Source organism: Rhineura floridana, chromosome 1 (assembly GCF_030035675.1).
Source record: "Rhineura floridana isolate rRhiFlo1 chromosome 1, rRhiFlo1.hap2, whole genome shotgun sequence".
Classification (NCBI taxonomy): Eukaryota; Metazoa; Chordata; class Lepidosauria; order Squamata; family Rhineuridae; genus Rhineura; species Rhineura floridana.
Window position 1 is genome coordinate 321,819,200 of NC_084480.1, and position 22,023 is coordinate 321,841,222.

At 48.1% G+C, this 22,023-nt stretch overlaps 2 protein-coding genes across 10 annotated transcripts in view; one reads left to right on the forward strand and one right to left on the reverse strand.

Annotated features, from left to right (window-relative positions):
• FBXL6 (F-box and leucine rich repeat protein 6) lies at positions 1-11,721 on the reverse strand. 4 transcript variants are annotated; one of them, XM_061607174.1, is made up of 10 exons: positions 11,624-11,721; positions 9,279-9,841; positions 8,596-8,751; positions 8,340-8,403; positions 7,923-8,054; positions 7,642-7,749; positions 5,743-5,856; positions 5,226-5,457; positions 1,780-2,029; positions 1-440 (listed from the first exon to the last, which is right to left on the reverse strand). In XM_061607174.1, exons 2-10 carry the CDS (start codon positions 9,791-9,793, stop codon positions 272-274), a joined length of 1,740 nt encoding a protein of 579 aa, XP_061463158.1. In that variant the 5' UTR covers positions 9,794-9,841; positions 11,624-11,721; the 3' UTR covers positions 1-271. The 4 variants fall into 4 exon arrangements, with proteins under 4 accessions (XP_061463158.1, XP_061463156.1, XP_061463159.1 ...); XM_061607172.1 differs by having other exon boundaries at positions 9,279-9,845; XM_061607175.1 differs by having other exon boundaries at positions 11,619-11,721.
• Positions 11,238-22,023, forward strand: part of SLC52A2 (solute carrier family 52 member 2) — a 21,084-nt gene continuing 10,298 nt past the window's right edge. Inside the window, exons 1-2 of one of the 6 annotated variants that reach the window (XM_061607180.1) lie at positions 11,238-11,297; positions 21,436-21,531. The gene's annotated coding sequence lies outside the window, so the exon portion shown is untranslated. Of the gene's footprint in view, positions 11,298-11,696; positions 11,798-12,205; positions 12,482-13,705; positions 14,608-18,578; positions 18,598-20,612; positions 20,632-21,435; positions 21,532-22,023 lie in introns of those variants that run through there. The other 5 variants (XM_061607177.1, XM_061607179.1, XM_061607178.1 and 2 more) reach the window with 5 other exon arrangements.

Consider the following 22,023-nt stretch of genomic DNA (forward strand, 5'->3'; position numbering starts at 1 on the left):
TGAGGAAACAAAACCCTTTTTATTCTGGTAGAGTCTGGATCTACAAATAGTAGAAAAGACAAAAGAAATAAGTTACAAAAAATACGAGGCTATAGCAGCTGGAATATTTCTCCTCCCTGTGGTGCAGGGAGAGGCTATCTGTCTCTTCGCTGCCCATGAGCAGGATCCATCCAGGAAAGGTGCAGCTGCTGAAACGAGCCAGAACTTGGCTTGCCAGGCAAGGAGAGACAGAACTGGCACTTGTATCACAGGATCCCTGGAGAGGCATCAGCTATGTGGCATTTCCTGGTCTGGCTGTCTCTTCCAAGCTAGTTAGGAGCTGGTGCAAACACCGGCGGATTTCATCGTAACCCCGATACACCTTCTTCATGCCCCGTGGCAAATGGCGACAGGACGACAGGTTGAGGTAGCTGAGAGCAGGGCAGCTGGCAATCAGGGTGCTTGTGGGGAGAGAGAAAGGTGATTTGTGTTAGCCAGCACTGTTTGCTGCTTTCCAACCTTGCCAACTTGGGGAATTGGCAAAAGATTAGATTGTCACAAAGCCTCTCCTAACAGCAAGGTCAATAACATGAGAAAATGTAATCAATGTAATCCCAAAGGTCTGATGTAGCTGTGCTTTTCCCTGAAGCCCAGAGCCCTGATCAGTCAAAGGCTTGGAGAAAGAGCTGCCTGCCTTCCACAAAAGGTAGGACTAGGATTAAATGGCACTGCAATAACAAGACCACTGCGTAACAATAAGCAGGTATATGAGGCCGAACAGTTAGCTCCATGTCCCCATCCTCAGCTAACAGTACATAAAAGGCAAAAGGGTTTAACAGAATCGAAAGTTTTTTAAATGTGAAAAGAGCACCAGGTTCCTCCCAACTACCCAGACTTCCCTCCCACAGGGGACAGGGGCTTGGTGGAAACGCTGGCATGGAAAGCAGCCATTGGGGCCAGGTTGCAACTGGTGGGTCCTGCTGGACGCAGCATTCTGGGCCTATTGCTGAAGCCAATGGAGGCTGGGTCTGGGTATTCCTAGGGCAGACTTGCCTGCCAGAGAGACTGAAGCTAGCAACCTTCAACTGATGCCTGTGCCCTTCCATTTGAGCACAGGTTATGTTGTGCATGGCGGTTGCAGCCAAAGTAGGACTCCTGGCACTGCTTTCTCTCCACTAAGTAGGCAAGACAGCCCAGAACAAATCCTCAGCCTCTGCTTATGTACTGCTGGCAATCTGTGGTGAGAGTTGCAGCCAGAAGAACTCTGCCAAATCCACCATCCTCAACCCTGGCAGCAAGAAAATTTAATAAAGGCTGCAGAAAACATCTTAGCTGTTGCACCCCAATTGTGGAATGCCCCCTCTGGAGAGGCCAATCTGGCAGCTACACTGTGGTGTTTTCAGCCCTGGATAACGGATCTTATTATTTTCCAATCTGTGATTAAATTGTTTTTGACTGTCTCCACTTTATCTTATTTTATTTTGATTTAGACGTATGCTGAATTATTATTGTTATTTACTTTGAGGGGTTAAGGATATAACTTGATTAGATAAATAATATTTCCAACAGTGATAAAAGACTGCCCACCGAGTTCTCAGAACTGGTTCTGTCCAGAAAGGCAAAGCAACTTCCCAAATGTATTTATTTATAACAACATTTATATCTCACCTTTCCTCCAAGGAGCTAAAGGTGGCATGGACATCCCCGCCCCATTTTTTCTTACAAGCTGAAGAGACCTGGAAAAGGGCTGGAACCAGGTGGATGGAGATGTTCATCTCTGGGGACTCCCACCTGGCTTACCTGACTGTAGGGAGAGTGGTCTTGGTTCCAGTGAGATTGAGGGAGCGCAGGACTGGTTCTCCCCTGGTGCTCTCTTCCTGAGTGAAGGCAGCCATCGCCTCCTCCAGATCAGCCTCACGGAAGCTCTGCCCAGTCAAATCCAGCTCTCGTAAGCTATGGTTCCACTTCCAGGTGATGAGGGGGCTGCCTTGGAGGGGCAGGTGCAGATGGTTGTCACTGCAGTATAGGCCCAGATAGAGTTGCTCTAGGTCTGCAGAACACATCTGATGTTAGGAGGGATAGGTGAAGCAATAACATTAAATCACAGGACTCGGAAGTCTTTGCCCAATCAAGTCTGGAGTGTGGTGAGGGTGCTGCAAGCCACATTTGGGCTCCCAAAGGGCCTGATATGACCCCACGCCTAATGTCTGGCATCTTTGCACTAGCAAAAACAGTGCAACACCGTTCATCTGACTATCAGAGATGGGCCACAGAGGCGAACCAGGACTAGGAACCAGAAGCTGTGGAACAAGTTTTATCTTTAGTTTTATTGTATTGAGTCTTCTGTATACCACTTAGAGACAATATAACTAAGCAGGATATAAATTGTCAAAATAAATAAGTAAAAACAAGTTGTAATTCAGCACCAAAGAACACCCAGGAGGCAGCTCAAAGAGCAAGTCAGAAATCAGGACAAAAGCACAGCGAAAAGTGCAGCAGAGCTCAGGAACACTTTGGTGCTCAAGCCAGGCTCAGCTGTAAAAGGAAACCCTTGATACCCCTGCCTGCCCAGAACGATCCAACAGTGAGCCTGGGTGGGCAGAGTCTGCCTGGAAGGATCTTCGCAGAGAAAGCTGCCACCTGCCGTTCAGCAGTTCATCGCACGGGGCAGCCACACACACAGATTCCAGCAACTCCAAACGTAAGAGGAACCTCCCGGATCAGGCTAATGGGGCCCATCTAGTCCAGCATCCGTTCTCACAGTGGCCAACCAGTTGCCCATGGGAAACCTGCAAGCAGGACCTGAGTGCAAAGAGAACTCTCCCCTCCTCCTGCAGTTTCCAGCAACTGGTGTTTGGAAGCAGACTGCATCTGCCTACCAAGGCCGAGCATAGCCATCAGGGCTAGTAGCCACTGATAGCCTTTTATTATTTATTTATTACATTTGTATACCGCCCCATAGCTGAAGCTCTCTGGGCGGTTTACAACAATTAAAAGATTAAAAACAAATATACAAATTCAAAAACACATATTTAAAATCCAATTAAAACATAATTTTAACATAATTTCCTCCATAAGGAGAAAACACCTGGTCCGTACCATCAAGATACCAGGCAACACAAATGATCCCTATCTGGCTGTGACTCCTCCTCTTACCTATAGTGCAGATGTACCGTCCCTAAGATTGTTTGCCCGCTAGTCACTGAAAATGTATGATCTGCCAAAAGTTTCATGCTACTGCCCCCAAAGAAAGGCAGCGGTGGCAGACCGCTGCTGGGGGGCCCTAGATTTGTGGGGAAATCTCTGCTGAAATGGTCCTGTTAAAATGCATCTGGGTCTCAAGGAGGAACAAATTTTATCTATTTATTTATTTAATTTGTATCCCGCCCTTCCTCCCAGCAGGAGCCCAGGGTGGCAAACAAAGCACTAAAAACACTTTAAAACATCATAAAAACAGACCTTAAAATACATTAAAACAAAACAGCGTTAAAAACATTTAAAAAAAAAAAACTTTAAAAAGGGTTAAAAACATTATTAAAAAACATATTAAAAAGCAATTCTAACACAGATGCAGACTGGGATAGGTCTCAACCTAAAAGGCTTGGTTGAAAGAGGAAAGTGGCTGGTTTGTTTTGTAGGTGGACAACAGCATCTTCTATTACCACGATGACACTAGTCACAAAATGGACGGCTGGGTCAACATGAAATTCAGCTGCAGGGACGTCAGGCCAAGGTACGAATACCATGACATTCTGCCTCCTGAAGGGAAAACCCACAAGAGTCTGGTATGCTGCCCTGGGCTCCTGCTGGGAGAAAGGGCAGGATATAAATCAAATAAGTAAATAATGCATTATGCAAAGAGATTACTCCCAAATCATGCTCTGTGCTCAGAGCAAGGACAATGCCTGTATGAAGATGCACCAATTTGCCCAGGCAGGGCGCACTGGGAGATGAGACTGTCTGTTTGCCAAACTCCGGCTCTGAAGGGACTCATGCTCCTATAATCCTGTGGGGAAAAGAATCTGTGCTGTTGTCCTTATTTGGTTCGTAACCACAAGGCCAGGACAGCCAACAGGCACTAGAGAAGGCAGGGGTAGTTTGAAGCCAAGTGGGCTGGCCCGGCCACAAATAGAGAAGGGTCCAGACAGAAGAAGAAGGCAGCTAAGGTGGCGGTGGTGATCACAGGCAGCCAAGTACTGGCAAGAGAGCTGTCTCTTTAGCAGAGATCTGATATCTACTGATGCCCTGCATAGTAATGAGACTGGGGGGAAACATCTCTACCCCCACTCCTTTCAGTGAGCTGGGTGGCTTCTCCAAAGGGCAAGGCAAGGTAGCAGCTTAGCCTGAACTGCATGTCAGACAGCTAGCCTTCTGCTTCAAAGGTCTGTGCAAATCTCAACCACATCTGTCTGGGAACTCTCAAGGTCCTCCATTTGCCCCTGAAACTTGGCTTGTAACAGTCTGGCAGGTCTTTCCTCTGAACCCGCACTGCAGTGGTCCGGTGCCAGTTCCTGTCACTTGGGCCCACAGACCATCGGCACATTTCCTCTCAGTGCAGTAGCTGTTCATTTGTCATGTAGCAAGGATTTACCATTATGCCAAGAAATTTAACAGGACAAACTGCCTTTTAGCCTCACAACAGAAAAGCACAGCAAGGAAAGGGCAGGGGGCAAAAGTTGTCATTGGCTGAGGCTTAAACTATACGTGATGAAAGCATACCTGCATGCTCCCAATTTGTGTATAGAATGCAGAGTGGGGGCCTAATTTTAAGAACAAAAATGGCATGTGGGTGAAGCAAGCTAACACACACAGAGAGAGAGAGAGAGAGAGACAGAGAGCTTACTTCACTGTAGTTTGTTACCCAAACTCCTGTGTCCCCTAGCTGAGCTCTTACACCTGGTTGGAAAAGAAGTGCCTGAAAGGCTGACTCCATCAAGGTAAACCCTGCAAGTGGGGTGGGGTGGGGTTTCAGCTTCCCTTGCACACAATGCCCCCCCCATTTGGGTGGAGGGCCTTATCCCTCAGCCAGTCGCTCAGAGGCATAATGTAATGATCCAACTCAGTGCAAGGCAGCATCACATGTTAACACCAGAGGCACCGACACGAACGTTGCCATTGCATCACACCCTGCCTGAAACAAGCAGATCTTCCAACATGTGTACCTTGAGCCTGAGTGACAGGAGACAAAGTGGCTGCCCCCAAAGTGACACAGAAAACACGGAAGCCACTGGCCCTTTGACACCCACCTGGGCAGGGCAGCAGCTCCAATCCCTTAGGTGTCACACGGAAGCAGCCACGCAGGTCGAGCACACGGAGTCGGCTTGAAGTGCACAGGATCCGTTTCAGCATGCTGTCATCAACGAAGGAAAAAGAGGTTGTGGCCAGGCACAGCTCCTCCAGCTGCGGGAAGCCTGGGGAGTGTGGGACTGAGCAGGGCACAGGCTTTGAGTAACAGAAGAGATTGAGCAAGCGCAACACCTAGAAGGCAGGAGCAGAGCAGTCAGGAGGGCGAGGCCAGCACTTAATTCGCAATCAAAGTTACTCCCTAGAAGACACCCACCCCAAATCCCTGCTCCAGGAGAGAAATCTCCCCACATCAGTTCCTCCCTGAAAGAAACAATAAACCAAACCCCATCCACAAAATCCCAGAGCAGCTGCGGAGCTTTAATCGCTCCAGATGACTCCAGCAAGACAGCCAACCTGCCCCGTTCAATGGCCCCAGTGCCATCTGACTTAGAGAACCCCAGGTGAATCCATGCACACCTGCAGTTGTGGGCAAGCTACTTGGAGCTGTTCAATTGGCAGCTGGAAGTTTTGAGTACTTTGCTCGATCTCCGTGTTCACCTCTAGGAGCTGAAGTTCTGGGCAGCTGCCATTCTGGAAGGCAAAGTCAGACAGATGGCTACAGGAAATGGCGCTGGGACTCAGCCTACACAGATGAAGCCTGGGCTTCAGGAGAAGGCCCAGTCCTGGATGTCCACTAGCCCAGCCTCAGATAACAATGGGATGTGGAGCTGAGCTTCCTCTGAAGATTTCAACTGATGAGCAGCATCATGTGCCAGCAAGCTTCCAGTTTTCATGTTAATTAGCAACAGAGCCTGAAGCTGTATTACTCGACGTGCTCCTCATCTAAATCATTACTTATTCATATAATACCCCTAATGTGTAAAATATTTGCACACACTCTCTCTCACACACATCTGTCTTCATACAGCGCTTAGTTAAACTATAGAATTCTCTCCCACAAGAGGCAGACATGGCCACCTACTTGGATGGATTTAGACAAATTCACAGAGGAAAAGGCTATCAGTGGCTACTAGCCCTGATGGATATGCTTGGCCTCCATAGGGGGAGGCAGTATGCTTTCAAACATCAGTTGCTGGAAACCGCAGGAGGGCAGAGTGCTCTTTGCACTCAGGTCCTGCTTGCAGTTCCCATGGACATCTGGTTGGCCACTGTGAGAATGGGATGCTGGACTAGATGAGCCACTGGCCTGATCCAGCAGCCTCTTCTTACAGTCACAATTGTCAGAGGCAGTCTGTGCTGTCTTTTCGGCACCTGCTTAAGACCTTGCCCTTTCAACAAGCCTTTTAAGTAGAGACTTTATCCTAGTCCACATCTGTGTTGGAATTGTTTAAGATGCTTTTACAGATTTATTTTTAAGATATTTTTTAAAAGATGTTGTGTTTTTAAGATTTTTAAAGATGTTTTATTTTGTAAGATGTTTTGTTTTTAATCATTTATAGATGTTTTTGGTGTTTTGTCTTCTGTTTGCCCCCCTGGGCTCCTTCTGGGAGGAAAGGTGGGATATAAATTTAATAAATAAATAAATAATACCACCAGTTGCCGGAAACCACAGGAGGGGAGAGTGCTGTTGCTCTCAGGTCCTGCTTGTGAACTTCCCATTGGGGCATTTGGTTGGCCACTGTGAGAACAGGATGCTGGACTAAGTGGGCCGCTGGCCTGATCCAGCAGGCTCTTCTTACTGAATGTTCTATGGAGTAGGCCACCATTATTTCCATTTTACAGATAAAGGCCGAGAGATACATGGTAAGAAGGTAACCCTGGGAGTCCATTGGCTATGGAATTATATGAACTTGGTCCTTCCAGATCTATATCCGATACTCTATCCCTTATTTATTTTATTTATTATTAACTTTATTTATACCCTGCCATTTTTCCAAATTGGAACTCACAGCGGCTTCCAGATAAAAAACACATACAATTAAAAACCTACCAAAGTTAAAAGCATATAATACATAAATGATAAATATAGACAAATATAATTAAAAAGTGTAGATATTGGACCACAATATCTCTAACCCTAAGAACAACCCTAGGAACAACAGGGCTGCCCTAAGGCCAACTGAAAGAGAGACTGCGAAGCACTTCGTGCTTCTAAAAATGGCCAGGTCTTCAAGCAGGGGCTAGGCATCATCTGTTGCGGATCTTTTAGCTCTGGATGCCCTGCACTGAGCAAGGTTTTGGACTAAATGGCCTAGACATCCCTCTCCAAATCTATAACTCTATGGTTCTATAAGCAGCAGCATTTCCTGAGCTGCCTCCTCAGACAGAATTGCTCCCCAGCTAGATGTGCGATGTTGTATATAGAAGTTATTTAATGACAAGCCAATCCCCCCATAGGGCTTCAGGTAAGTTTACCAAAAGCACAGAAATAATGGAGCTCATTCGGCTGCTGTACGTTAACCACAAGTGCCGGATCCGAGAGCCAGCAGCTTCCAGGAACTTGACTACAGCCGAAGGGTCAACCTGGAAACAAAGAAGAGAGACAACAATTATGGAGCTCTTGCGATCAATTCAAAGCTGACCACCTGCAAGAGGACCCGTCTGGATTCAGGCCAGCTTGCTGAGACTGCTGTTGCCCTTCCCTCCCAGATCCTGCCTTGAACTACACCCTTGCAGTCATGGAGCACAGAGCTCACCTGAGAATTCTGCAAATTCAGACTCTCCAGTTGTGGGCAACATCCAGCCAGTGTGCACAGAGACTCAGTGGTCACCCCACTGCAATGGGACAGCTTGAGAGACGTAAGGAGGGAGCAGGATTTGCCAATTGCCTAAATAATTCACAAACAGAAAGGGAGATTAGCTGGCAGAAGTTACCTTGCCTCAGGTGTCAAGGCATTCTACACATTAAGAAAAAAATGCTGCACCTTGCCTCATGTGTCAAGATACGTACACATTAAGGAAAAACACTGAAGTATATTTCAAGCAGGATTGTAGCTGTTGGCTTGGTCTGTATCCTTTTGTCCACTTCCAAAGCTCATGTTTCCACATGCCTGTAAACAGGCAGGATAAACAGGGCATAGTATAAAACATAAGATTCCACTAGTCTCACTCACCTTCAGGACGAAAGGCACATGGCTTTTCCAGTGGCAGAGAGTGAAGTCTCGGAGGTGAGATAATCTGCAAGGAGCAAGCATAAAATGATTCTCAGTTCCAGGCCTGATGCATATGGCCTCCACAGAAGCAGGGAGAAGGACAGGGAAGCTACAGAGCCATTGCCAAAGAAAAAGAAGTGAAATCTGACATGTGGCTTATGCTCCTCATGTACAAGGAAAGCATCTCCCATTAAAAAAAATAATCCCAAAGCCTCACCTGTTGGTAACTAGCCAGTCCATTGTGTCAAGGACTTTCTTCTCTAGAACAGAACGTTTTTGGCCTGGTGCTACCCAGCAATGGCCAATGGACACTTTATGCCAAAGCACAGGGCTGGAAGCTGCTCCATACCAGAGTCGGCACACACGGGCCACCCTAGAGACAAAACCAACAATGACTGTGATGTCCTCGCATGCCCCCTGCACACTTGGGAGTAACTGGTAAAATAGTGTTCTATAGGACCTGAATGTTGGAAGATTTGGGACAGACTAAAGGAAGTACTTTTTCACACAGAGCATGGTTAAACTACAGAATTCGCTCCCACAAGAGGCAGTGGTGGCCACCAATTTGGATGGCTTTAAAAGAAGATTAGACAAATTCATGGAGAATAAGGCAATGGCTATTAGCTATGTATGGCTATGTGCTCTGCCTCCACTGTCGAAGGCAGCATGCTTCTGAAAACCAGCGGCTGGAAACCGCAGGAGGGGAGAGTGCGCTTGCGCTCAGGTCCTGCTTGGGGGCTTCCCATGGGCATCTGGTTGGCCACTGTGAGAAGAGGATGCTGGACTAGATGGGCCCCCATTGGCCTCAGCCAGCAAGCTCTTCTTGCGTTCTTATCTTTTGCTCCTCCTCAGGCAAGATAGTTTCCTGCCCCTTTTTTGGCGGCCAGTGCCAACATTTACCTGCAGAGGAAAGGCACTGAGCCTTCCAGTTCCACAACATAATGGAATATCTGGACCAGGATCTCAACCGGGAGGTGCTCGCCCCAGGAACCTCCAGTAGCTGGCCGGATGCTGAGGGGGGAAGCCTTCCCATCTTCTCCTAGATCTCTAGCAGTCACCTGCTGGTCTGCTAGAGTCTCTCCTTCCACTCGTCTCCTTCTGGGTGCTGCCTGCTTCTTCAGCCTCTTCTGCTGCTGCTGCGTCTGTCTCCCTTTCTTCTTGGGCACTTTACGGAGTGACCGCTGCCCTATCTCCTCCACGTTGGAGATTATCAGAAGCATATCGTTGTCCGTCTCGTGCACAAGGTAATGAGGGGCAGTTCTCCGAGGGGCTTTGCGGGCCGCCTTCTTCTTCTTCCTCACTGGGGTCTGTCTGGCAGACCCTGCGTTCCCACTCCCTCGCTTGCGGGGAGCACGTCTCAGAGAGGCTGGGGGCATTCCTGAAGACAGCTCACTGCCTCTCGGCTCCTCATCCATGGTGGGATTATCATTTATAGTTGACCACGAGGGGTTGTCCAGTGAATTCTTTCTGGGGAAAATGTGAAACAACCAACATTTTGGCAAGACAGAGTAACGCCTGGTGTTTATGTATTGCTCAGAAGCCATTTGGGCACATCAACAGGATATAAATATATTATTATTACAACAACAATAATTACAATAATAATCATAATCTGGGGTTTATATAGTTCTTTTCCCCAAGTAATCCAAGTCTACTTCAGTAAGGCAAACAACAATTTGTGAAGTAGGCCTGTCTCATTATCCCCATATTGTGTGGGCATATAGATAAAGAATGTTGGTTTGCTTAAGGCGACGTCATGACCCTATGACTAAGCTGTGAGCTGGGGCATTCCTCCCCATAGCTCATATTCTCAACCAGAACCATTTTTTTGTCCAAGGGCTAATTCTCGCTGGCCTCACCTAAAGCAGGAAATCATCCCCATCTTTATTATGGCCACACCTGAACCACCAAGGATTACCTACGCCGCGGCTCAAGCTGGTTTAAACTCCCTTTGCACATTGAGAGGCTCATTTGGGCAAAGTACTGATGAGCTGCAAATAAAGCCTCTGCCTAAACAGGGGGTTGGACTTGATGGCCTTATAGGCCCCTTTCAACTCTACTATGATTCTGTTCTATGATTCTAAACAGCAGTGGGCAGCTGGGCATGAAAAAAGCAGGTCAAAGACACCCTACTCTGCTTTCTAATAAGCTGTCTCATCCAAATGCCAACACTCTGCTCCTGTCCAGACTCAGGTTTGTCTTGGTGTGGAAGGGGAAATCACAGCTTAAGGAGCCAGGCACCCCAGAAGCTTGCAGTTGAGGACAATGCTGAGGATTAAGGAAAAGTGAAGCTAATGGGGTAGGCTCATGTTGAAACCATGGAGTTTCATGGAGTCTGAGGGAGGGTCCACTGGGGTAGGGGAGAGAAAGCCTTGGCAAATGATGGTGCCACGCAATGGGGAAAGGGAGCCATGGTTGCCAGGATCCTGGAAGGGAACCACTGCAGGGTGGGAGAATCATAGAATCGTAGAGTTGGAAGGGGCCTCTAAGGCCATCGAGTCCAACCCCCTGCTCAATGCAGGAATCCAAATCAAAGCATTCCCAACAGATGGCTGTCCAGCTGCCTCTTTAATCTCTCCAGTGTCGGAGAGCCCACTAGCTCTCTAGGTCATTGGTTCCATTGTTGTATGGCTCTAACAGTTAGGAAGTTTCTCCTGATGTCCAGTCGAAATCTGGCTTCCTGCAACTTGAGCCCATTATTCTGTGTCCTGCACTCTGGGACGATCGAGAAGAGATCCCGGCCCTCCTCTGTGAGAAGAGGGCCAGTAACTACGAGGAGGGGGATTCATGTGAGTGGGGCTCATCCTGGTGGGAGGAAGGGCGCTGCTTCCGAGGGAAGAGCTTGAAGTGGACTTTGATAGCAGCAGGCTGAGGACGCCGAGAGGGCACAATGGCTGCGAGGCGAGGGCATCGTGCCAGGTGAAAGAAGGAAACAAGGGAGGTGGGGGTGCACAATGGGGCTCCCTGCTGCTGCTGCTGCTGCTGCTGCTGTGGGGGCGGGAGGCCACTCTGGCCAAGCGGCGCCGGGCATTGTGGGTGATGTTGGGAGGCGCGCTGAGGATGCTGGGAGGAAACCAGTGGCGGGTGGGAAAGGGGGCCTGAGGGAGAAGCCCCAAAGGGGCCGGGGGGGCTGGCACAATAAGGGCCGCCGAGGCGGGGGGCGCTCTGGCCAGGGGGCGTGGTGGGGGGGCGCGGGGGGCGCATGGAGGGAGACCCCGCCGGGGCGCTTCTCCGCCTCACCTCACCTGCCGGCCTGCCGCCTGCTGCCGCTTCCTCTTCCCCTCGGGGGCGGGCCGGAAGGGAGGGAAGTGGCTGAGAAGGCCGGGGCGGAGCTTCCGGGAGGGCGGGCGGGAAGGAGGGAGGCAAGGCCGGCCTCGCCTCGTCTCCTTCCCTCCCTCCCTCCGGGTCGCCGGCGGCGCGTGAGTGCCATGAGAGGAGGGGTGGCGGGGGGCTCTCCGGGGGGGGGATTAGGGGGGCGACTTCGGGGGGGGTCGTCCAGGAAAGGGCGCGCGCGCCTGCCTGCCCCCCACGCGTCCCTCTCTGCCTGGGCCGGGGTGACTTGGGGGGCTGGCGGGCTTCCTTTCTTGACTCTCCCCTGCTAAGGCCCAGGTTGGGGGAAGAGCCCTGATTTCTTCCCCACCCCCAGGACCCCATAGCAGCTTCTTGGGGCGGGGGCCGTAATGCATCTGTCAGGGCGGAGGGCTTACCTCGCCCCCGACCCCCACGCCCCTCCTTGGTAGCAGAAGTGCGGGGCGGGGAGAGGGCGCAGGCTGGCACAGGCAGCCGCCGGGTGGAGAGGAGGAGGAGGATGGGGGCAGGCAGGCTCTAAGCCCCGGGGCAGTTCCTTTTCCAAAGCAGGGCAGGGGCAGGCGTCCAAGGCCCGCGTATTGCCCACCGAGCGGCAGCGTGGACTCTGCAAGGCTCAGCCCTGAAATCTGCGAGGAACAGAGTGCCTCTGAGCATGAGCTGACAGCCGCCTGATGCATTTTGGCTTCCAGATTCGGAAAGGCTGCACAGGTGTTTGGACCACAGCTCTTAGCTTCAAATGGCTGCCTGCAGAGGAACCCCATCTTTCATTAGCTGGGTGGGAAAGGCCAGAAAGGGTGCGTGCTTGAGCCTTCAAAACTGCTGTGCTGAATGCGTACTGTAGGCAGGACACAAGTACAAAAGTGTGCAATAATCAGCTGCCCTAGGAAAATCAGGAGCAGCTTCCAAACATCTGGAGGAAAGAGTTAGTAGGTCAGAGCCCCAACAGCTCTTTGTAGAAGCCCTCTCTGCCCTCTTAGAAATAATAATTGTTCTGTCATGCAACCCGAGGTGGCATAAATGTGGCTGTCCAGAGATCTCCTATCCAGGCCAAGATCTGCTTAACTTAAGCTTAAGGTGATGGCCACATGCCATGGGATGTTCAGGGGCAGTTTCTTGCCCCTGCATGCTGGGAACTATTGCCAGCATGGAATGGCTGTCGTATGGGCCCCTGCAAGGACCTCATCAGGCCTGATCAGAGAAGAAATGTTGGGCTGGACCATGGATGGTGTCCTCCAGATGTTGTCAGACTTCAGTATCCCATCAGCTTCAACCAGCATGACTAATGCTCAGGGCTGATGGGTACTGTAGTCCAGCAGCATCTGGAGATACCACATGAGACCTCCCTGAGCTAGATGGACCGTTGTCTGACCCTACACAGAAATTCTTGCTCTTGTACTATGTTAGAACTCTAGTCTTGGAAGTGGCAAGTTGTCTCTTGTGTAGCTGTTTTTTTCTAATGAGTGCTTGCAGGGGGGCAGAGTCCAGAACAAGAAAAGATCTGGGTTGAACTCAGCTGCGCATAATGGGGTCAGGTCAGGTCGGCACTCTGGGAGCTCCCTCAGGAGTTCATTAAGGACGCCTCTGAATGGTAAAACAATCAAGAACATCAGAAGTGCCCTACTTTGCCAGACCAAAAGTCTGATTCAGTGTCTGTTACTCCTCAGTGACCAGCCAAGTAGTTCTGTGAAGGCGGCAAGAGGACATGAGAGCAGGAGCCTCTCCTGCTGTAGATCTTTTGGAGAAGAGAAGACTGAGGGGAGATATGATAGCACTCTTCAAGTACATGAAAGGTTGTCACATAGAGGAGGGCCGGGATCTCTTCTCGATCGCCCCAGAGTGCAGGACACGGAATAATGGGCTCAAGTTGCAGGAAGCCAGATTTCGACTGGACATCAGGAAAAATTTCCTTACTGTTAGAGCCATACGACAATGGAACCAATTATCTAGAGAGGTGGTGGGCTTTCCGACACTGGAGGCATTCAAGAGGCAGCTGGACAGCCATCTGTCAGGAATGCCTTGATTAGGATTCGTGCCTTGAGCAGGGGGTTGGACTTGATGGCCTTATAGGCCCCTTCCAACTCTACTATTCTATATGTGATGACCAGAACAGCACACATTTATTCCAAGTATGGTTGCACTACAGCTTTGAAGAAAGGCAAGATTCTGGCAGTTCTATTTTTGGTGTTTTTCCTAATGCCTAGCACAGCATTTGCCTGTTTTCGCTCCTGCTGCTGCACATTAGTTTGACATTTCCATTGAGTTATCCCACCACGACCCCAAGGTCTCTTTCCAGGTCAGTCACCACCAGTTCATATCCCATCAGTGACGTGTGACGTGAGGAGTTTTAGTTTTGCTTAGAGTGACTTGCATTGCCCCTTTAATGCCCAATCAGCCAGTTTGGAGAGGTCCTTTTGGAGTCCTTTGAAGTCTGCTTGGGTTCTTTCCACCCTGAATAATTTGTTGTTCTCTGCATACTTGGGCACTCCGCTGCTGACTCCTAACTCCAGATAATATGTATATATAAAAGTTTAAAAGCACTGGTCCCAGTACAGATCTTCTGGAGGCCCAAATTCTTACTTCCCGCCATTGTGAGCACTTCCTGTTTAATCCTAGCATCTGCTTCCTGTCCTGTTGCGAATCATGCAAGAACCTGCCCTTTTATGCCTTGTATTGTGGACAAAAGTGCCACTATTACTCTGTTAGTCTTTAAACCGCCACAAGATTTTGCTGTGGCGGACTTACGCAGCAGTCTGTTTGGAAGCTCTTGATAAGGTTGAAGTTGTAAATGGCAATGAGTAACTGAGGAGCAAAGTCTGCTGCTGTTGAGCTGTTGGGGTCTGCTGCTACAAGTAAGAGCTGCAGCTGCCTGGGCACAGAGAGAGGCCAATGGGATCGGGGATGTCCCTGTTTGGCTGTTGAGGTAATTGGAGGAATTAGCTGGATTCCTTGCCTGTGGTGGTGAGACAGCTCTGCAAAAGGCTTTAAGGGAATCTAGACAGATTGGTGAGAGCTCATCTGCTTCGTAGATTTGGCTAGAGGACAGTGCGGGCGATAGGGACATAGGCAGGCTTTTGGGGTGGGCTAGATTTTATTATCTTGTGTCCAGATCTTTAATGTTTATTGTATCTGTATGCTTATTTTGTACGTCGCCCTGAGTGGCTGGATAGCCAGCCAGACGGGCAACTAAGAAATTAAATAAAGAAAGAAATAATACATTGGCAGAGAAAGGGATTCCGTCCATTTTGTTTGTTCCATTTGCACCCTGGCATTCCTCTGGGGCCAGGATGGGGAACATCTGTGGTCCTTCAGATGGTGTTGGACTCCCAAGTCTTTATTGGCTATTCTGGCTAGGTCTGATGAAAGCTGGAGCCCCACAGCGTCTCAGGGCCACTGTTTTTGCAAAGAGAAGCGGTGATTTACCCGAGGCCTACCCGGTGAGCTTTTCAAACTGAGCAGGGATTTGACTCTGATCACCACCTTCAGTTCCAACAGCACACACTGGTTTTCAGTTCTGCTGCTGATGGGCTCTGTGCTTTCAGCTTATGGAAAAGGCCCCGTTGGCAAGGCAGAAGACAGCCAATGTTGCTGTGGTATCGCTTGAACCTTGTATCCGTCTCCCTGGTTATCCACCTCAGAAGTGATGCTTCTTGCTCTGTGGTCTTCCACAGCAGGCAGCACCTGAGACTGGCAGGAGGTGAGAACGGGCAAGGGAAGATTTCTGTGCCTCTCTCTCTTTCCAAATGTTGGCACTTGGAAATATTTGAGACAGGCGAGTGAGCGTTGCACAACTATCTTTACAGAAGAGGCACGTCCCTAGAACTTGCAGAAGTGAAGTAAAACAGCACTGATGGGGGAGACTAGCTTCTTGCCTGTTGGGGCTGGATTTTGGCAAAGAGAGCAGATGCTATGGCGCCATTCTGGAATTGGGCATAATCCCATTTCCGGTTTCTTGCAGGCAAGAAGAAACCTGCTCCCTGGCAGGCCTGGTAGATTGCCTGCCATTTTCCTTTGTGAGGTAATGGTGCTTTAGTGAAGGGAAGCTCTTCTAGAGCATCTGCTCTTATTTGGCCTAGGCCAGTCTCCCCCTTTGCTTTCATCTGTCAATCTAGGTGCATTGTGGAGAACCTTGTGGTTAGGCAGTGAGCAGGCGATGGCAGGCAGTAGTTTTGTAACTGCGATGAACTAGAGGAAATATACATTGGCCTGTGCATACATGGGGCAAGTAGTGCTAATGTCCCAGTGCGCTATTTTCTTTTTGAGTTTGGGATTTTTTTCCTCCCTTGTTCCATTTGGATTCTGTTTTCAGCCCTGCCCTTTTTGTCCTGTCAGAGCTTCCAGCAAAGAAGAGGGGAGCGCACATCGGTTGTGGGGTGGGGGATCGTACAGAGGCAGAGATGGGAACGACCAGGGTCTTCTCCCCTACAGAACGAGTTCCTGCTGCCTAGTCCCTTTTGCTTTCTAAGGACACAATCTGCTGGCACGTCTCTGCACAGGCCTCATCAGCCTGAATGGAACTTGCACCAGAGGTCTCCCAGTATGCTCCATGCAGTAGAAACGTAGGCCTATTTTATGATGGTCTTTCTTGCAGAGTTCAGGAAACATTCATTCCTGTGTAAGAAGCTTACATGATACTTTTTTTTTGCAGATATGAATCTTTACATATTAACTCAGGGTTGTACTGGAAGAGCCTCCAGCTCTTTGATTTAGCTGAAATACCAACTTCTAGCAGAATGACAGTCTCCTGTCATTCCCCGAATGTACTGTGGAACAGCACATGACCTAGGAAAAACGTCCGGTTTCTTCATAGCAATGCTTTTGCAGGAACAGCTACAATAAACTCTCTTTAGCAGTCAGTATCCTCAGCTAAAGTGAACTTTGTTTACACAGAGAATAGGAGTTGTGTTCAGGTGTTCGCCTCCACGTGTTCTCAGAAGGTTTGGAGAGGGGCCACAGACACAAGCCATGCCCCCACACTCCTATCCCAACCACCTCCAACCCCAACCTTCACACATACAGCAGAAATGTCTGAAGGGGGAACTTCTGCATGTTCAGCTGAACATGCTTGGAATCCTCCCTGCCATTGGTAATCCCAATCGTGCAGGGTTCTCAATGAATGAGGGTTCTAAGTGTCCAAACAAACACACAAAATTTTTCCCCTTCAGACCTTCCCACTATACTGGAAAGGTATGAGGCTGTAGCCAATGGGGATGTTGGAGGCAGGGCTAACATGCAAGGTGGGCCTGTTTCTCCTTCCCAGAGCTATGATCTTGTTGCACCAGGGAAATTCCAGCTTTATAGCCTCTTCTGACAGACAGAACTAGAACCTTCTGATGTTAAGTCAAACTCTGGATGGAACAACTCGTTGATCAAATATAATACTGATTAGATGGTAAAAGAATATAAATTTACACCCACACTTACACGCTTGCCAGCCTTTAATTCCGTCCATCTTTTGTTACTCCTTCATAAGAAATCATAGTATTGTAGAGTTGGAAGGGGCCTGTAAGGCCATTGAGTCCAACCCCCTGCTGAATTCAGGAATCCAACTTAAAGCATTTCTGACAGGTACAGCTGCCTTTTGAATGCCTCCAGCACTGGAGAGCCCACCACCTCCCTAGGTCATTGGTTCCATTGTTGTCCTGCTGTAATAGTTATGAAGTGTTTCCTGCTGTTCAGCCGAAATCTGGCTTCCAGGGCTTGAAGAGAGCTACCCTATCTCCCCTCAGCCTTCTCTTCTCAAGGCTAAATATGCCCAGTTCTTTCAGTCTCTCCTCATAAGTCTTTGTTTCCAGTCCCCTATCATCCTTGTTGCCCTCCTCTGAACCTGTTCAAGTTTGTCTGCATCCCTCTTAAAGTGTGGTGTCCAGAACTGGACGCAGTACCCAAGATGAGGCCTAACCAGTGCCAAATAGAGAACTAGTACTTCACATGATTTGAAAGCTATACTTCTGTTAATGCAGCCCGAAATAGCATTTGCCTTTGTTGAGCCACATCACACTGTTGGCTCATGTTCAGCTTGTGATCAACAACAATCTCATGATCCTTCTCGCATGTAGTATTGCTGAGCCAAGTATCCCCCATCTTATCACTGTGCATTTGGTTTCTTTTTCCTAAGTGTAGAACTTTGCACTTATCCCTGTGAAATTTCATTCAGTTGTTTTCAGCCCAAGGCTCCAGCCTATAAAGATCCCTTTGAATTTTGTTTCTGTTTCCCAGGGTATTGGCTATCCCAATTTTGTATCATCTGCAAATTTGATAAGCATTCCCTGCACCTCCTCATCCAAGTCATTAATAAAAACACTGACAAGTGCTGGGCCCAGGACCGAGTCCTGTGGTACTCTGCTCGTTACCTCCCCCCACTTTAAGAAGGAACCCCTGACAAGCACTCAGAAGTGAGTCATCCACTTCGATCCACCTCCAACGCTCAGGCCAAATTTGGTCTCGCATGTTCCAATTTGGCCTGCGAGGCTGTCATATGCGACACCCAGTGTTTGAATTTGGCTCTTGAGGGATAGGAGAGATAAGGATCTGGCCCACTGGAGCAGATCAAGTTCCCATCCGTGGAGCTAAGAGATTAGCCATCTCCCTACGGCAGCCTTGTGCTTTAGCAGTAACCTGGGAGCCCTAGGCAGCTGCTGGCAGAGGGGGAATGGAGCAAACTGCTCTTCCTCTGCACCCAGTGTAGAAATCAAGCAGGCTGTTAGATGGGAGCGGGACCCCAGTTAGAAGTACAGCTCTCTGTCCCTCTTCTGCCAGCCCCCAGCAGGCTAGTTAACAAAACCTGCAGGTCTAGTAACATGTTGTTGTTGTATGTGCCTTCAAGTCGACTACAACTTATGGTGACCCTATGAATCAGTGACCTCCAAGAGCATCTGTCATGAACCACCCTGTTCAGATCTTGTAAATTCAGGTCTGTGGCTTCCTTTATGGAATCAATCCATCTCTTGTTTGGCCTTCCTCTTTTTCTGCTCCCTTCTGTTTTTCCCAGCATTATTGCCTTTTCTAGGGAATCCTGTTTTCTCATTATGTGTCCAAAGTATGATAACCTCGGTTTCATCATTTTAGCTTCTAGTGACAGTTCTGCTTTAATTCGTTCTAACACCCAATTATTTGTCTTTCTCGCAGTCCATGGTATGCGCAAAGCTCTCCTCCAACACCACATTTCAAATGAGTTGATTTTTCTCTTATCTGCCTTTTTCACTCTCCCAACTTTCACATCCATACATAGAGATTGGGAATACCATGGTCTGAATGATCCTGACTTTAGTGTTCAGTGATACATCTTTGCATTTGAGGACCTTTTCTAGTTCTCTCTTAACTGCCCTCCCCAGTCCTAGCCTTCTTCTGATTTCTTGACTATTGTCTCCAGTTTGGTCAATGACTGTGCCGAGGTATTGATAATCCTTGACAAGTTCAATGTCCTCATTGTCAAATTTTGTTGTTGTTATTTGCCTCCAAGTCGACTTATGGCGACCCTCTGAATTGGCAACCTCCAAGAGCATTTGTGATTGCATTTTGGATACTCTGTTCATAGGGTTTTTGTGGTAAGAGATATTCAGAGGTGGTTTACCATTGCCTTCCTCTGTCAACTTTAAAGTTTTTTGTCAACTGTAAAGTTGCACAAATCTTCTGTTGTCATTACTTTGGTCTTTTTGATGTTCAGCTGTAGTCCTGCTTTTGTGCTTTCCTCTTTAACTTTCGTCAGCATTCGTTTCAAATCGTTACTGGTTTCTAGTAACATATGTGGGCTTATTTACAAGGCTGCCGTAGAGGACTTAAGCGAACCACATGTCGTGTCTTTACGTGTGAGCATATTCTGGAGTGACTCCTACGTATGTCATGAGGGCCAATTATAAAGGGGAACTGTACAAATTGATGGTATTGCAACTGCCCTTTCATATGTTATCTGGGCCATTATGTATTATATATTATTATTATTGTGATGATGATGATGTATTTCCACTTATAGTGGAAATCCAAAATGTTTATCAAGAATGCCTTGCTTGGAAATATAAAAGCCAGAGCAAAGGTCACAGTGAACTGCTACTGAAATAAGGCACTTAAAATACAATACCTATTTCAGTAGCAGTTCACTGTGACCTTTGCTCTGGCTTTTATATTTCCAAGCAAGGCATTCTGGATAAAGATTTTGGATTTCCACTATAAGTGGAAATACATCATCATCATCACAACAATAACAATCATAATCACAATCATAATAATGTATAATACATGATAACGAATTATTAGTTGCAAAGCAGTTACAGTGCATGGAATGGATTGACAGAGAAATATACAGTCTCATGCTCCCTGCTAGGAAATGCTGCTGCTGATCATGCATAGGAGCATTGCTTCCTGTTAAGGAACGGTTAGAAATGTCTCTCCTACCTCTGGGGTGATCTCTTCACCATTGATTACTCCCTCCTCAAAGATAAGGTTATTGGCCGGAGGGGGGACTGGCAAAGGGCAGGAGAGAGTCCTGTTCTGAAGTGCATTTCAGTTCCAACGGGGAGAGACGTTTTGAATTTCTCCAGCTACAAGTTCACCCCCTTATTAAAAATGGAGGTGGTTAGAAATGACCACCTTGTGCTGAAAGATGACGCCGCCTTCTCAGTTCCTATCCTACTTTCTAGTATTCTTTAAAGGGAAACTTGGGAGGATTCATTTTAATTATTTTATTATTATTATTAACTAAGCAAAGGATATATTTTAGATTGACATTGTGTGTGTGTGTTTGTGTAAGTAACATAGAATCAAGATTGCAACACATGAGGAAAAACGTGATGGTGTACCAAACAGCAAAACAAGGTAGCTTGCGTGCAGAAGGTCCCAGGAACCAGAGCATCTGTCTGGCATGCAGAAGGCCACAGGGTCAGTTCCCCCACGGCATCTCCAAGTAGGGCCCAGAGAGACTCCTGCTTGAAACCTGGGAGCGCCACTGCCGGTCAGTGTAGACAGTAGTGACCTAGACCATTGGTCTGACTCAGTATAAGGTAGCACCGCATGTTCCTTCTGCAGGGCTTAGAGTAGCTCATTGCAGTAAGTGACCCAGCTGGTCGGACCAGCCAGGCAGAACAGGAAGAGGGCTTTTTCCAGAGGGCTGGACATAAAGGATTCTGCCACACCTTTCACAGGCATCCGCTTAACAGCTTTTCTCCCACAAGAGCTAGCTCAGTGAGCCAGAGAAACGATCTGTCCACTCCCATCCTCACTCGTCCCTGTTAACTGTTTCCATCATACCCCAGTCTAATGACTGCAGGACATTAAAGAGAGAGCCACTACCTTTCTGTGATTCTTGCTACGTAGACCAGGTGTGAGGAACCGTATATTTCAGTTGCTGAGCTATAACTCCCATCATCCCTGGCCACTGGCCATGATGCTGCAGCTGATGGGAATTGTAGTTCAAAAGCTAGAGGGCCAAAGGTTCCTCACATCAGACATAGATCTCTAGCACAGAATCTTAAGTTTTCTTATCATAAGGAATGCAATGTTTCAGTCCCTCATACTTGCGTAAATGCAAACTCTAATGTTTGGTTTCCATGAATTTGCTTTGTTTCTGTAGAGAATGTGTTTTGTTTTGATTACTATTTCTTGATTTTATCTTTTGTTCACTGTCTTGAACTTTGGAAAAGCAGGTGGATGGTATTAGGGTAGATAAACTAAGAGTCTGACTCAATGTGAGATAGCTCCTATGGCCATCTGTGCACTGGGCCTTTGATTCAAGAGAGGTGCCTTTTTCCCCCCTTAGGGATGAGAAGTGTTGCCCCTGAACATCTCTTGGCATAGCTCATACTGCAAGATACAGCTCTGCTTCAGATTCCTGGGCCTTCCATCGTTATTCAAGGTAAATAGCTGCATGGCTCGTGACCTTCCTTGTCGTTTGGTCCCAGGGAATATCCTTCCGGTTGGCTATGGATCTGAGGTCCTCTCTCCATCCCAAAAGTCAGTTGTCCTCATGGATGTGCTTCCTGAAGAAGAGCACAGTGTTCGTGGCCAGGCATTTCAGAGGCCTCTTGGTAGCCTTTGTGCAAGGAGAGGAAGGACTGAAACTGCTGTCACTGTCCATGCGGCATAAACAAAAGGAAATAACCACCAGGCCCTGCCCCTAAATCATCCTTTCCCAGACTGATGCCCTCCAGATGTTTTGGACTGCAACTCCCTTCAGCCCCAGCCAGATTTATTAATTGCATTTATAACTCGCCCTTCAACCCGAAGGTTCTCAGGGCAGTATGCAGCTGAACTCATTAAAAATAGCCCATGCTTTAAAATATGGCATACCGCATTCCATAAAACCAATGAAGATAACAAAACATCAACCCAGCATCAAAAGAGAGTA